At 44.9% G+C, this 14,515-nt stretch overlaps 1 protein-coding gene, 5 non-coding genes and 1 pseudogene across 6 annotated transcripts; all 7 read right to left on the reverse strand.

Moving 5' to 3' along the window:
* Positions 1–3,869: 3,869 nt before the first annotated feature.
* On the reverse strand, positions 3,870–4,060 carry LOC121397477. The gene has a single exon (XR_005963700.1). It is a non-coding gene; the product is annotated as a U2 spliceosomal RNA (small nuclear RNA).
* Positions 4,061–4,701: 641 nt separating this feature from the next.
* Positions 4,702–4,881, reverse strand: LOC121397394 (annotated as a pseudogene).
* Positions 4,855–6,173, reverse strand: LOC108699563 (zinc finger CCHC domain-containing protein 3-like). Its single transcript, XM_018231649.1, has one exon. The coding sequence runs from the start codon at positions 6,049–6,051 to the stop codon at positions 4,975–4,977; it is 1,077 nt and encodes a 358-aa protein (XP_018087138.1). The 5' UTR covers positions 6,052–6,173; the 3' UTR covers positions 4,855–4,974.
* A 661-nt stretch (positions 6,174–6,834) lies between these two features.
* On the reverse strand, positions 6,835–7,025 carry LOC121397478. Its single transcript, XR_005963701.1, has one exon. It is a non-coding gene; the product is annotated as a U2 spliceosomal RNA (small nuclear RNA).
* A 653-nt stretch (positions 7,026–7,678) lies between these two features.
* LOC121397479 lies at positions 7,679–7,869 on the reverse strand. Its single transcript, XR_005963702.1, has one exon. It is a non-coding gene; the product is annotated as a U2 spliceosomal RNA (small nuclear RNA).
* A 653-nt stretch (positions 7,870–8,522) lies between these two features.
* On the reverse strand, positions 8,523–8,713 carry LOC121397480. Its single transcript, XR_005963703.1, has one exon. It is a non-coding gene; the product is annotated as a U2 spliceosomal RNA (small nuclear RNA).
* Positions 8,714–9,360: 647 nt separating this feature from the next.
* LOC121397382 lies at positions 9,361–9,546 on the reverse strand. Its single transcript, XR_005963636.1, has one exon. It is a non-coding gene; the product is annotated as a U2 spliceosomal RNA (small nuclear RNA).
* Positions 9,547–14,515: the final 4,969 nt, after the last annotated feature.

Raw genomic sequence — 14,515 nt, forward strand, 5'->3', positions numbered from 1 at the left:
TTCAGATTTTCCCACACAGAACGCCCGGGTACTCCACAAACTTGACTAGAATGCACAACCAAATCAATTACTGATTTCATTCTATTTGCTAAAAGTTTTGAAAAAATTTTATAATCAGTATTTAAAAGAGTTATTGGTCTCCAATTCCCAATTTGCCTTTTATCTCCCTTCTTATGAATTAAAGCAACAATACCTTTTTTCCAAAGTGCAGGAATCCGCTTTTCCTTAAAACAGGTATTAAAAACTTTAAATAAATCATTTTTTAAGAGATCCCAAAAGCAAACATAAAATTCTATTGGGATTCCATCAATACCGGGTACTTTATTTTTCTTAAAACTCTTAATAACTTGTAAAATTTCATCTTCAGTAATATCCCTCTGTAAAGAAAAACCATCTTCTTCCCCCAAAAAACCAGATAAATTATCTAAAGAATCTAACATTAAGTTTTTATCTACTTTCTTTTTTTCAAAGAGAATTTTATAAAAAAGAAGAACTTTATCCAAAATTTTATCTTTTTCTTTTTCACCTTCCATCTCATCAATAAAGTCTTTTTCTTCTGCAATTTTTTTAAAAAAATAGCGTGTGCATTTTTCATCTTCTTCTAAATGCTTAATCCTACTTTTAAAAATTATTTCCTTACTTTTCTTTTCCAAAATGGTTTTAATTTCTTTCTTACATTCTACTATTTCAGCCTCTACATCTATACCCATTTCTTGAAATTTAAACAAAGTTTGCAATTGAGTATTATATCTTTTATGTTTTAATCTTTCTCTCTTTGCATTAAATTTACCCTTTTTAATAAAAAATGTCTTAATCTTCCCTTTAATTTCATCCCACCAGTTAACAATATCTCTCTCATAATTTTCTTGACATTGCCACCGTTTATAGGAAAAAATAAAATCACTTACATTTTCCTCCTCCAATAAAGAAGTATTTAACTTCCAAAAACCCTTCCCAACTCCACCTCCTCCAGAGTTTTCAATTTTAAACACAACAACTTTATGGTCAGATAAAACATTTTCTTTTAAAACACATTCCAAAGGTTTTAATACATTTGAGGCAAAAATAAAATCAATCCTCGAACCTGATCCTTGTCTACTCCAAGTTACTGAATCTTGAAGGGATTTATCCTTATGAAGGCTCTTAAAAACATCAACAAATTTTAAATCACTAAACATATTTTTTAAAAAATTTGCAGATTTATCATTTTGAACTGAAACACAAGAACCTAAACGATTTTCCCCACTGAAAACACAATTAAAATCTCCAGCAACTATAAAAGCATCTAGACCAGTTAAAAAAGGATTAATATTTTCAAACAAAATTAACCTTTCTTTTTTATGCGGAGAAGCATAAATATTTAGAAATTTCCATCTCTGACCTGAAATTTCGGCTGAAACCAAAAGGGCTCTACCAGGAAAAATCTCCTGGACTTCAAAAACTTTAACAGGGCCTTTAAAAAGAATTGCAACTCCTGCAGATTTATTTTCGTTACTTCCAGACCACACCGAGGGTCCCAGGGACCAATCCTTTTGATACTCAGAGTAGTCTTGTCTGTGCGGGATAGCACATTCTTGTAAAAAAAGAACAGTAACATTAAAAACTGCTAAAAAATTAAAAACTGTAATTCTTTTTAACTTACTCTGAATGCCCCTTACATTAAAAGAAAGCCCATTTAGAAAAGCCATTAAAAGGAAAAAGTAGAAAAATTATCAGATCTTAAAATAATTTACGTATTGGGATCACCCGACATACCCATTATATCTAGCAAGCTGTGGACTCCCTCAACTTCCAAAAAGGGATCAGAGGGTGAGACTGGGCTCATTGATTGGAAACTGTCAATTATATTTGAACCCCCCCACTCCAAAGGCTCAGACCTTGTCTCAGGACTCTCAAGATTTTTCATTACTGCCCCTGCATAATCAGCTTTCTTTTCTGCACGCCCCCTTTTACTATCTCCCTCGATAGCTGGAGCACCTCTCTTTTTCTTCTTTGATTTTTTTGACTTTTTTGGTTTCCTTTCAGAGGTAGAAATGTCCGATCCAGAGACCTCCGCCTCTGTCTCGGCCATCTCCCCCCCCGATGCACCACGAAAAGAGAGGTCCATCACCTCCTCAATAGCAGAGGAAGAAGCAATACAAGAAGCAGACACATCAACTTGAGAAGCAATACAAGAAGCAGACACATCAACTTGAGACTGAGTTTGAGGAACCTCCGAGACTACCTTCTCAGCTGCTTCCGCAGCTCCAGCCGTCTCTTCTTTGGTCCCTCCATCTGTACCTGAAGGTTTGTCTGTACGGGGAAGTCTCTTAGAACAGTTTCCATACCTATGCCCAGCCACCCCACATAAGTTGCATATTATTGTTTTTGGACACTCTTTTGTACTATGTTCAGTGGATCTACAATTTTTGCAAAACCCAACTTTATCACAGTCCTCTGCAGAATGTCCATTAAGTCCACAAGCTTTACAGTAAACAGGCATTCCGGAATAAAAAATATCTCCGTTGACTCTTCCAATCGTAAACCTGGCAGGTGGATATATTGGATTCCCATCAGAGTCTCTTTTAAAAGTCACCAAAAATTTCCTTTTAACAGTCCAGATACCAAATTCATTACTCACATTACGCAAGTATTTAACTTTATCAAAATAGCGAGTTAGATGAAAAGCAATGTCTTGTTGAGGAATAAATGGAGAGTACATTTTAACAACAATAAAAGTACCTTCTTCCGAAATATGCTCACAAATCTTTAAGCCATCCAATTTAGCATTATTTGTTTCCTCTCGAATCTTTGCCAGCAATCTGTTGTAAGCCACTTTTCCAACCATCGTAACATCGTAAACGCCTCGTCTGGGGTAATCCTGGATCGCCAAGATGTTCAGCGTCGTCATTCCGAAAAGTCCCAAAAGCAGATCCTTCACGATGTACTCCAAACCACGACCATTCCGTCTCTCCTCCTCGAACTCCAAACGAAACGTATCCCGAAGCCGCGCATTCGCCGGCACAAAGGGGTAGCTCTTAAAAGCCATGATGCATATCTCCCTCTCCTAAAAGGATAAAGGAAAAACACAAGGGATCACTACTCTGCGTAAGAGATTGGCCCCCTCCCCAATAGCAGCATGGAACTTAAGCCCTAAAAGGGCGATGTCCCAGGGCCGAGAAGGGGGGGTCTCTAACACTCCTTAAAACAAAACACTTGGTCTTGCCAAAAGGCCGAGAAGCGATAACCCGAAAGGCGCGCGCGCAGACGGGCCCAAAGCCAGGCTAGACATGCCTCCATGGGGAGAGGGAGGGCTGGGCCCTGCCGGCAGCACACCTCCGGCCCGAGCCCACACCACATCCAGGCAACACCACATCCAGTCGGCCCGGACCCGGGGGCTCCCAGCCCCAGGCCCTCTCTGGCTCAGGCCCTGTTTCGGACCTTCATCGGCCTCGCCGGCCTGAGGCCCGCACACTCCCAGCACCTTCCCGACTGCCCCGGCACACCCTATTTGCATAGCCCCGCCTCTTTGTGACGGCCACAACCAGCTCGTTCATGCAATCGGCTCGTTCCTGCAACAACTCACAGCTGAACACAGCCGCCGGGATCACAAGACAACAAGACAACAACTACCAAATGTGCCTGCCTGCCTGCCTGCCTGCCTGCCTGCCTGCCTGCCTGCCTGCCTGCCTGCCTGCCTGCCTGCCTGCCTGCCTCTCTTGTGCTTCTGCTGGCCTGCCATGCTGCATTGTGCACCACCGTCGGCTTCCTCCTTGCTCCACGGCTCTCTGTCTCCTGCACTGCTTGTCCTCCCAAACTTTGCTTGCTGGGCTTTTCATTTCCCCACAGCTCGTTTGCTGCTTCTTTTTCTGCTTTTTCAAACTGAGTAAGAGAAGTGCACCGGTCCTGGAGGTACTGCAATACCAGGTCGATGCGTGGAGTGGACAGAGCAAGCTCTTCTTCCATCTCCCTGTTCCAAAAATCCATTTAATATATGGTCCCCAGATAGGGGACGTATCAGATATTAAACTGATAAGAACAGATACTACACTTGATCTTAGCCAAAAGGCCGAGAAGCGATAACCCGAAAGGCGCGCGCGCAGACGGGCCCAAAGCCAGGCTAGACATGCCTCCATGGGGAGAGGGAGGGCTGGGCCCTGCCGGCAGCACACCTCCGGCCCGAGCCCACACCACATCCAGGCAACACCACATCCAGTCGGCCCGGACCCGGGGGCTCCCAGCCCCAGGCCCTCTCTGGCTCAGGCCCTGTTTCGGACCTTCATCGGCCTCGCCGGCCTGAGGCCCGCACACTCCCAGCACCTTCCCGACTGCCCCGGCACACCCTATTTGCATAGCCCCGCCTCTTTGTGACGGCCACAACCAGCTCGTTCATGCAATCGGCTCGTTCCTGCAACAACTCACAGCTGAACACAGCCGCCGGGATCACAAGACAACAAGACAACAACTACCAAATGTGCCTGCCTGCCTGCCTGCCTGCCTGCCTGCCTGCCTGCCTGCCTGCCTGCCTGCCTGCCTGCCTGCCTGCCTCTCTTGTGCTTCTGCTGGCCTGCCATGCTGCATTGTGCACCACCGTCGGCTTCCTCCTTGCTCCACGGCTCTCTGTCTCCTGCACTGCTTGTCCTCCCAAACTTTGCTTGCTGGGCTTTTCATTTCCCCACAGCTCGTTTGCTGCTTCTTTTTCTGCTTTTTCAAACTGAGTAAGAGAAGTGCACCGGTCCTGGAGGTACTGCAATACCAGGTCGATGCGTGGAGTGGACAGAGCAAGCTCTTCTTCCATCTCCCTGTTCCAAAAATCCATTTAATATATGGTCCCCAGATAGGGGACGTATCAGATATTAAACTGATAAGAACAGATATGGTTTCTATCAGTAATAAAGTTACTTGTAGGATAAACCCACGATAACTTTACAACATCACTAAAACCGTATGACATAAAAGAGCTTTATTTGTACAACATAACACAACATAACACATTCATTTTAATTTTCTAATAAAGTCCAAAACTCTTTCTCTATAGTCACCTGTAACTCGTCCTTCTTGGATGCACTTATGTACTTCCTCAAACTCTTCATCATCTGACCAGCCTGCTATATATTCCCGAATTTCTTCATCGGTTTTGTCCTTCCAATGTCTATACAAGTTTTCACCTCTTGTACGCGGTTTCTTTTTCGCTGGTGTTTCAGGAACACTCACCAAACTGTCAGTTTTCACCAAGGTCTCCTCTCTTACCTTAGTTTTCCTCTTCACAAGGACTTCACTTTTGGCAGTAGATTTTTCTTCTTCTACCACCTTAGACTGTGGGATCTCTTCAAACAAATCTTCAAACAAATTTTCTTTTTTCCCAGCTTTTTTCTCTATCTTTCCATTTCTTTGCAGACAGTTAGCATACAGATGACCACTTTGAAAGCATAAGTTACACTTTTTGGGTTCCTTGCAATCTTTCGAATCGTGGGACGTCTCCCCACAATTCCGACACACCTTACAAGCTTCTTCTTTGTGCCCATATAATCGGCATTTCTTGCAAAAGCCCGGCATGCCGTTAAAAAAGCAATCCAGACTCCAGGTTCCAAGGCGAAATCTTGCGGGCGGTAGCTTGTCCTTCTTGAACTTTGCTTTGAACCTGTACTTAGAAGTCCAGATTCCCAGCCCGTTCAGTACCTTTCCCACGAAAACAAGTTTTTCGCAAAACTTGCTCAACACTAGCTGCACTTCCTCCAGCTTGACATTAGGAGAGTATGACTTGACAATCAAGATCACCTCTTCCTGTTCGAAATGCGGGAAAATCCGGTACCCAGCTAGACGAGAATCTTCCTGGTTCTCCGAAAGGAGCTTCAGGAAGCTGGAGAACACTCCCTCACCTATAAAGGTGACATCGTAGACTCCTCTTCGGGGATAATCCTGAATGGCCAGTATCTCCTCTCTGCGTACATGGCCGATCTCTCCCAGGATCCTGTCCACGATATGGATCAGTCTCTCCTCGCCAACCGCTGCCTCCGTCACGACTCGAACCGAGTTCTTGACTCTTGCAAACGCCGGAACTCCTTCTTCCATGATGCTGCAATCGTGTTAAGCTCTCGTATCACAGCTCTTTCTACTCCCAGTATCCCCCCTTGGCTTTGGGGTTCCAACTGGAGCAATGATCGCTTCTCGAAATCAGACCTGATCTGAGCCAAAAGGCCGAGAAGCGATAACCCGAAAGGCGCGCGCGCAGACGGGCCCAAAGCCAGGCTAGACATGCCTCCATGGGGAGAGGGAGGGCTGGGCCCTGCCGGCAGCACAACTCCGGCCCAAGCCCACACCACATCCAGGCAACACCACATCCAGTCGGCCCGGACCCGGGGGCTCCCAGCCCCAGGCCCTCTCTGGCTCAGGCCCTGTTTCGGACCTTCATCGGCCTCGCCGGCCTGAGGCCCGCACACTCCCAGCACCTTCCCGACTGCCCCGGCAAACCCTATTTGCATAGCCCCGCCTCTTTGTGACGGCCACAACCAGCTCGTTCATGCAATCGGCTCGTTCCTGCAACAACTCACAGCTGAACACAGCCGGCGGGATCACAAGACAACAAGACAACAACTACCAAATGTGCCTGCCTGCCTGCCTGCCTGCCTGCCTGCCTGCCTGCCTGCCTGCCTGCCTGCCTGCCTGCCTGCCTGCCTGCCTTTCTTGTGCTTCTGCTGGCCTGCCATGCTGCATTGTGCACCACCGTCGGCTTCCTCCTTGCTCCACGGCTCTCTGTCTCCTGCACTGCTTGTCCTCCCAAACTTTGCTTGCTGGCCTTTTCATTTCCCCACAGCTCGTTTGCTGCTTCTTTTTCTGCTTTTTCAAACTGAGTAAGAGAAGTGCACCGGTCCTGGAGGTACTGCAATACCAGGTCGATGCGTGGAGTGGACAGAGCAAGCTCTTCTTCCATCTCCCTGTTCCAAAAATCCATTTAATATATGGTCCCCAGATAGGGGACGTATCAGATATTAAACTGATAAGAACAGATACTACACTTGATCTTAGCCAAAAGGCCGAGAAGCGATAACCCGAAAGGCGCGCGCGCAGACGGGCCCAAAGCCAGGCTAGACATGCCTCCATGGGGAGAGGGAGGGCTGGGCCCTGCCGGCAGCACAACTCCGGCCCAAGCCCACACCACATCCAGGCAACACCACATCCAGTCGGCCCGGACCCGGGGGCTCCCAGCCCCAGGCCCTCTCTGGCTCAGGCCCTGTTTCGGACCTTCATCGGCCTCGCCGGCCTGAGGCCCGCACACTCCCAGCACCTTCCCGACTGCCCCGGCAAACCCTATTTGCATAGCCCCGCCTCTTTGTGACGGCCACAACCAGCTCGTTCATGCAATCGGCTCGTTCCTGCAACAACTCACAGCTGAACACAGCCGGCGGGATCACAAGACAACAAGACAACAACTACCAAATGTGCCTGCCTGCCTGCCTGCCTGCCTGCCTGCCTGCCTGCCTGCCTGCCTGCCTGCCTGCCTGCCTGCCTGCCTGCCTGCCTGCCTTTCTTGTGCTTCTGCTGGCCTGCCATGCTGCATTGTGCACCACCGTCGGCTTCCTCCTTGCTCCACGGCTCTCTGTCTCCTGCACTGCTTGTCCTCCCAAACTTTGCTTGCTGGCCTTTTCATTTCCCCACAGCTCGTTTGCTGCTTCTTTTTCTGCTTTTTCAAACTGAGTAAGAGAAGTGCACCGGTCCTGGAGGTACTGCAATACCAGGTCGATGCGTGGAGTGGACAGAGCAAGCTCTTCTTCCATCTCCCTGTTCCAAAAATCCATTTAATATATGGTCCCCAGATAGGGGACGTATCAGATATTAAACTGATAAGAACAGATACTACACTTGATCTTAGCCAAAAGGCCGAGAAGCGATAACCCGAAAGGCGCGCGCGCAGACGGGCCCAAAGCCAGGCTAGACATGCCTCCATGGGGAGAGGGAGGGCTGGGCCCTGCCGGCAGCACAACTCCGGCCCAAGCCCACACCACATCCAGGCAACACCACATCCAGTCGGCCCGGACCCGGGGGCTCCCAGCCCCAGGCCCTCTCTGGCTCAGGCCCTGTTTCGGACCTTCATCGGCCTCGCCGGCCTGAGGCCCGCACACTCCCAGCACCTTCCCGACTGCCCCGGCAAACCCTATTTGCATAGCCCCGCCTCTTTGTGACGGCCACAACCAGCTCGTTCATGCAATCGGCTCGTTCCTGCAACAACTCACAGCTGAACACAGCCGGCGGGATCACAAGACAACAAGACAACAACTACCAAATGTGCCTGCCTGCCTGCCTGCCTGCCTGCCTGCCTGCCTGCCTGCCTGCCTGCCTGCCTGCCTGCCTGCCTGCCTGCCTGCCTGCCTTTCTTGTGCTTCTGCTGGCCTGCCATGCTGCATTGTGCACCACCGTCGGCTTCCTCCTTGCTCCACGGCTCTCTGTCTCCTGCACTGCTTGTCCTCCCAAACTTTGCTTGCTGGCCTTTTCATTTCCCCACAGCTCGTTTGCTGCTTCTTTTTCTGCTTTTTCAAACTGAGTAAGAGAAGTGCACCGGTCCTGGAGGTACTGCAATACCAGGTCGATGCGTGGAGTGGACAGAGCAAGCTCTTCTTCCATCTCCCTGTTCCAAAAATCCATTTAATATATGGTCCCCAGATAGGGGACGTATCAGATATTAAACTGATAAGAACAGATACTACACTTGATCTTAGCCAAAAGGCCGAGAAGCGATAACCCGAAAGGCGCGCGCGCAGACGGGCCCAAAGCCAGGCTAGACATGCCTCCATGGGAGAGGGAGGGCTGGGCCCTGCCGGCAGCACAACTCCGGCCCAAGCCCACACCACATCCAGGCAACACCACATCCAGTCGGCCCGGACCCGGGGGCTCCAGCCCCAGGCCCTCTCTGGCTCAGGCCCTGTTTCGGACCTTCATCGGCCTCGCCGGCCTGAGGCCCGCACACTCCCAGCACCTTCCCGACTGCCCCGGCAAACCCTATTTGCATAGCCCCGCCTCTTTGTGACGGCCACAACCAGCTCGTTCATGCAATCGGCTCGTTCCTGCAACAACTCACAGCTGAACACAGCCGGCGGGATCACAAGACAACAAGACAACAACTACCAAATGTGCCTGCCTGCCTGCCTGCCTGCCTGCCTGCCTGCCTGCCTGCCTGCCTGCCTGCCTGCCTGCCTGCCTGCCTGCCTGCCTTTCTTGTGCTTCTGCTGGCCTGCCATGCTGCATTGTGCACCACCGTCGGCTTCCTCCTTGCTCCACGGCTCTCTGTCTCCTGCACTGCTTGTCCTCCCAAACTTTGCTTGCTGGCCTTTTCATTTCCCCACAGCTCGTTTGCTGCTTCTTTTTCTGCTTTTTCAAACTGAGTAAGAGAAGTGCACCGGTCCTGGAGGTACTGCAATACCAGGTCGATGCGTGGAGTGGACAGAGCAAGCTCTTCTTCCATCTCCCTGTTCCAAAAATCCATTTAATATATGGTCCCCAGATAGGGGACGTATCAGATATTAAACTGATAAGAACAGATTTTTTTTTTTAATTCTTTTATTAAAAAATTATTCAAAATAAAAACAATTAAAATTAAACATTTCACACAAAAAAAACACATTTCCATGTTTTCAAACACATTTCCATATTACATGACAAAAACTTTGCCAAAATTACATTTTTTTTTATCACACACAAAAAAAAACTTTTATTTCAGAAAAAGGAAAAAAAAACTTTTATTTCAGAAAAAAGAAAAAACAATTAAATAGACCATGCTCTCCATTTTTTGACCTTCCAAATGCCTTCAGCTTCATTTCCCAGATGTTTTCTATCGCTTAAAACATATAAAAACAGTTTACTACGGATCATGGCTGCACAGTTCTCAACATCAATCATTTGATTCTTAAATACACATACATTCCTAGTATCCCATAAAGCTTCTTTCACACAACACATAATATACCATAATACATTTGCCATTTCTTTATTGCATACTCCCAAACCAAACATCATCATATTATAAGTCAAAAATTCAATCCCAGTTATTCCTTTAATCAGCTTTCCCATCCTCCTCCACACCCCTTTTGCATACTCACATTCCCATAACAAATGAACAATCGTTTCAACTTTATCACATCCTTCACGTGGGCATTGCTCACTATTAACTAATCTTCTTCTTCTTTGAAATACTCTTGTAGGTACACAACCTTGCACACACATCCACGCCAGATCCTTTTGCCTATTTATCACTTCTTTCTTACATACATTCTCCCATGCAGTTTTACTCTCCTTAACAGTTAAACCCCCAATTTCTATCATCTCTTCTCTCATACTTAAAATTTCATTTACTTTTTTCTTTTCCATCCATTCCTTATCAGTCACACTTTCCAGACAATTCCTTCGAATGCACCTTTCAATTCTAATATAAAACCACGGTGCATTGAAGCATACAGGTTTAGTCCTATCAATTACACCTAATCCATACTTTCGTAACACATTACCTGCAGCATATCTTATCATACATCCATTCAGATTCTCTCTTTTACTTATTTTAACACATAAGCTCACATACTTTAAAGACAAAAACCTTTCCACATTTACCATACCTTTACCACCATTCTCTTTCATCATATTCACCTTGTCTCTCTGCAATTTCTCCATTTTAGAATTCCAAAAAAAACAAAAGATTAATCGTATAATTTTTCTTAATTTTTTATCAGGCGCAGGAAAAATATTACTAATATAAAGCAACATTGGCATTATAACAGCTTTTATGATCAGTATTCTGCCCTCCATACTTAAGGTTCTTAATGACCAAAAGTCAAACTTTTTCCTCATTTTACCAAACACTTTCTCCCAACTTTCATTCCCCCTCATATCATCATCTAAAACTATACCCAGAACTTCAATTCCACCTTTACATACAGGCCATCCACATAATTCTATCTCTCTCCATTCTCCAAAATTTTTACATACACTCTTTTCAATATTCAACAAAAAACCACTTACCAAACAAAAACACTCAATCAACAATTTCACCCTTCTTAAACTTGCCTGTGTTTGACACACTATAGTAACATCATCCATATAGCCAACCACTTTCAAATTTCTTCCACTACTTCCAGGCACTTCAATTCCTTGTACTACTTTATCACTCGCAATCATTCTCAACAATGGTTCGATAACACACACAAACAGAACTGGTGACAGTGGACACCCCTGTCTCACACCAGATTTAATACATATCTCCTCAGTCAAACATCCATTCACTTGCACTTTACTTATCATCCCCTTATATAGACATTTCACCCATTCAATCAAACTATCAGGTACTCCCATTTTTTTCAGAACAATCAACATAAAATCATGCTCCACTCTATCATACGCCTTTTCAAAATCTACTGTCAATAATGCAACTGATTGTTTTCTTTCTGCAGCATACCATAATACATCACGCACACCTATCAAACTTTCAGCAACTTGTCTCCCAGGCACAGCACATACTTGTTCTTCTCCCACCATTTTTTCAACCACTCTTCTCAATCTGTTAGCAATCACTTTTGCTAAAACTTTATAATCTACATTCAACAAAGAAATTGGTCTCCAATTCTTAAGGTCTTTCTTTTCACCTTTTTTATATAACAATACAATCACTCCTTCTTTCATACTTTGCACCGTATTCCCTTTCATTAACACATATTGACATACTTCATACACATACTTTCCCAATCTCATCCCAAAATTCTAAATAAAATTCAACAGGCAACCCGTCACTCCCAGGCACTTTCCCTTTTTTCATTCCTTTTATACATTCATCCACCTCACCTCTCAGCAATTCCTTACTCAGCATGTCTTTGTCATCTTGCATCAAATTGTCATTCAGCACCTCTAACACATCCTCACAACATTTTTCTCTTTTTTTTTCGGCATATAAATCATTATAAAACTTCCATACTGTCTCAAGTACATTCTTCTCTCCACCAACTTCATTTCCTTCCTTACTAAAGACACTTTCCATCTCCGTCCGTTTTCCATACACTTTCTTAAAAAAGAAATTTGAACACTTCTCATCTTCCTCTTTCACTAACATCCTTGCCTGTGCAATTATTTTCATACCTTCCTTCTCCAAACCTTTTCTCACTTGTTCTCTTGCATCCACAATCTCTTCTCTCACATCTTCTCCTAGTTTTCTTAATTCATTCAAATATTCTAATCTTTTTTGCCACCTCTCATACTCGTCACGTTCCTTTGACACTCTTTCACATCCTTTTTTAATAAAAAACCTTTTAGTTTCCTTTTTAACCCATTCCCACCACTCCCCCACATTCTCAAAACGAAACTTCTTTCTCACCCACCTCTCAAACCATACCTTATACTCATTCTTCACATTCATATCATCCAATAACGAAACATTCAATTTCCATACCCCCTTACCATGTTCTTTCTCACCATTTATACTTACACAACATTTTAAGCAGCCATGATCCGAGAACGGCACTTTCTGCACTTTGGAACTTAAAATTTCAAAAGATCTAGAAACAAAACAAAAATCAATTCTGGAAACAACATTACCTTTGTCACTATAATAAGTAAAACGTTCGGTATGTTCCCCTTTACATTTATACACATCTTGAAAACGAAATAACGAAATTATATCTTTTAATAACTTTCCCGAACTATCCACATTACCCACACCACCCACACCACACCTGTCTTCTTGATGCATAACACAATTAAAGTCTCCTACCATTATAATATTTCCTCTGCCTCCCAAAAAAAACTTTATTTTCTCAAAGAGATCTATTCTCTCTTTTCTTTCGGTAGGTGCATAAACATTAATTAACTTATATAAAAAACCCAAAAATTCAAAAATCACCAGAAGAACTCTTCCTTGCACCACATGTATAATTTTTTTAATTTCAAAATGAAAACCCTTAAATAGGATAGCCACCCCACCACCTCTTTCCTTACTTGTAGACCAAGCTGATGGGCCATGATTCCATTTAACCTCCTTGGGTTCTTCTTCAATATTACATTCCTGTAAGCAAATAATGTTAAGATTCAACAATGCTAAAAACTTGAAAATTGCAGCCCTTCTAGCATCTGATTTTACACTCCTAACATTAAATGAACCCAAATTCAAAACCATAAAAAAAGAAAAAAATTAGGAATCATACAAGATTTAAGCAAAAAACAAAAAACCATATCAAGTCTCTGGTTTTTTCTTTGGACCCCCTCTTGCCCTCCTAGGTGGAGTATTCACTTTTTCTTTTTGAACCCCTCTCATCTCTTCAATGTCTTTTTTCGGTTTCTTTTTTGCAGCTTTAAAGTCCACTTTAGAATCACTCTTTATACTTAAAGTCTCTGATAATTTCTCCACTTCTCCTGGATCCAGGAAAGCAGATGACATTGCTGAAGAATCTGAGTCTATATTTACAGAAGAATCATCTTCTTCTTCTTCTTTCCCCTCCTGACTGGAAAACTCCTCAATACTTTCACTCCATTCTTTGGATTCAGTCTTTCTTTTCAATGAGGTCTTATCGACCAGCATTCCCTCAGAAAGCTCTTCCTCCTGGTGAGTATCCTCCCCCTCAGCACACAGTAGATCAGGTACCTCCTCCACTGGGTTTTCTTTTTGGGGAGCCTCCTCCACTATGCTCTCCAGGGGTGCAGACGCCCCTGGGTCAAGAAAAGTCTTTGCGGCCACCTCTGCATAGAGGCGGCCTGTAGTAGCAGTTGCAGCCAAAGGACACTGTCTTGCCAAATGTTCTGTAGACTCACATAGGTGACACTTGCGAGCCACCTTACAGTCCATAGTTTTGTGTCCTGTTTTAAAACAATTTCTGCAGCATAGTTCTTTTTGGCAGTCTGTTTTTGCATGTCCAAAACAGTGGCAATTCCGGCAAAAGGTTGGTTGGCCAGGATAAAACAAATAACCTTTATTATTTCCTATGGAGAAGGTCTGTGGAGGATGTGAGAAGCCTCCCACACCATCTGGATCTCTTTTGAACTCCACCCAAAACCTCCTCTGGCCATTAAATGTCCCAAACACGTTCTTTCTCCTTTCCACAGGAGAAACATGGCTGCAATACCGTCCCAAAAAAATCTTTACCTCCTCATCTCGAACAAAAGGGTTGAACATATGAACAACCACCGGCGTTCTGTTCCTCACTTGGTTCACCATAAATGACAAATCTTTCAGCAAGGGGTGAGACGCTTTCTCTTGGCTCCTCAGGTAACAGGTCCTTAAATCGCTCAGATTGGTGAAGGTTATGTCATAAAAGCCTTGTTGTTGAAAGACTTGGACACAAAAAATGCTTGACCTCTCCATTCCCAGTAAATCTTCTATGATGTCTTTCTGTATCATCCGCAAAACAAAATGCTCCTTCTTCTCTCTCGGAAAAAACACCCTCACGGTGTTAGGTGCTTCTGGCGGGACTTGCATCCTTTCAGTGTTGTCAGCGTTGTCGTCGATCGCCTTCTCTCAAAGGATGATGCCTGGCCCCCAATTGCAGCATACCTCCCAACCGGACTGGAGGGG

The sequence above is a fragment of the Xenopus laevis genome, chromosome 8L, assembly GCF_017654675.1.
Source record: "Xenopus laevis strain J_2021 chromosome 8L, Xenopus_laevis_v10.1, whole genome shotgun sequence".
In the NCBI taxonomy this organism is placed as follows: Eukaryota; Metazoa; Chordata; class Amphibia; order Anura; family Pipidae; genus Xenopus; species Xenopus laevis.

Excerpts from the sequence above, each read along its gene's own strand:
- LOC108699563 (XM_018231649.1), bottom strand. The coding sequence starts at position 6,051 with ATGGAAGAAGGAGTTCCGGCGTTTGCAAGAGTCAAGAACTCGGTTCGA.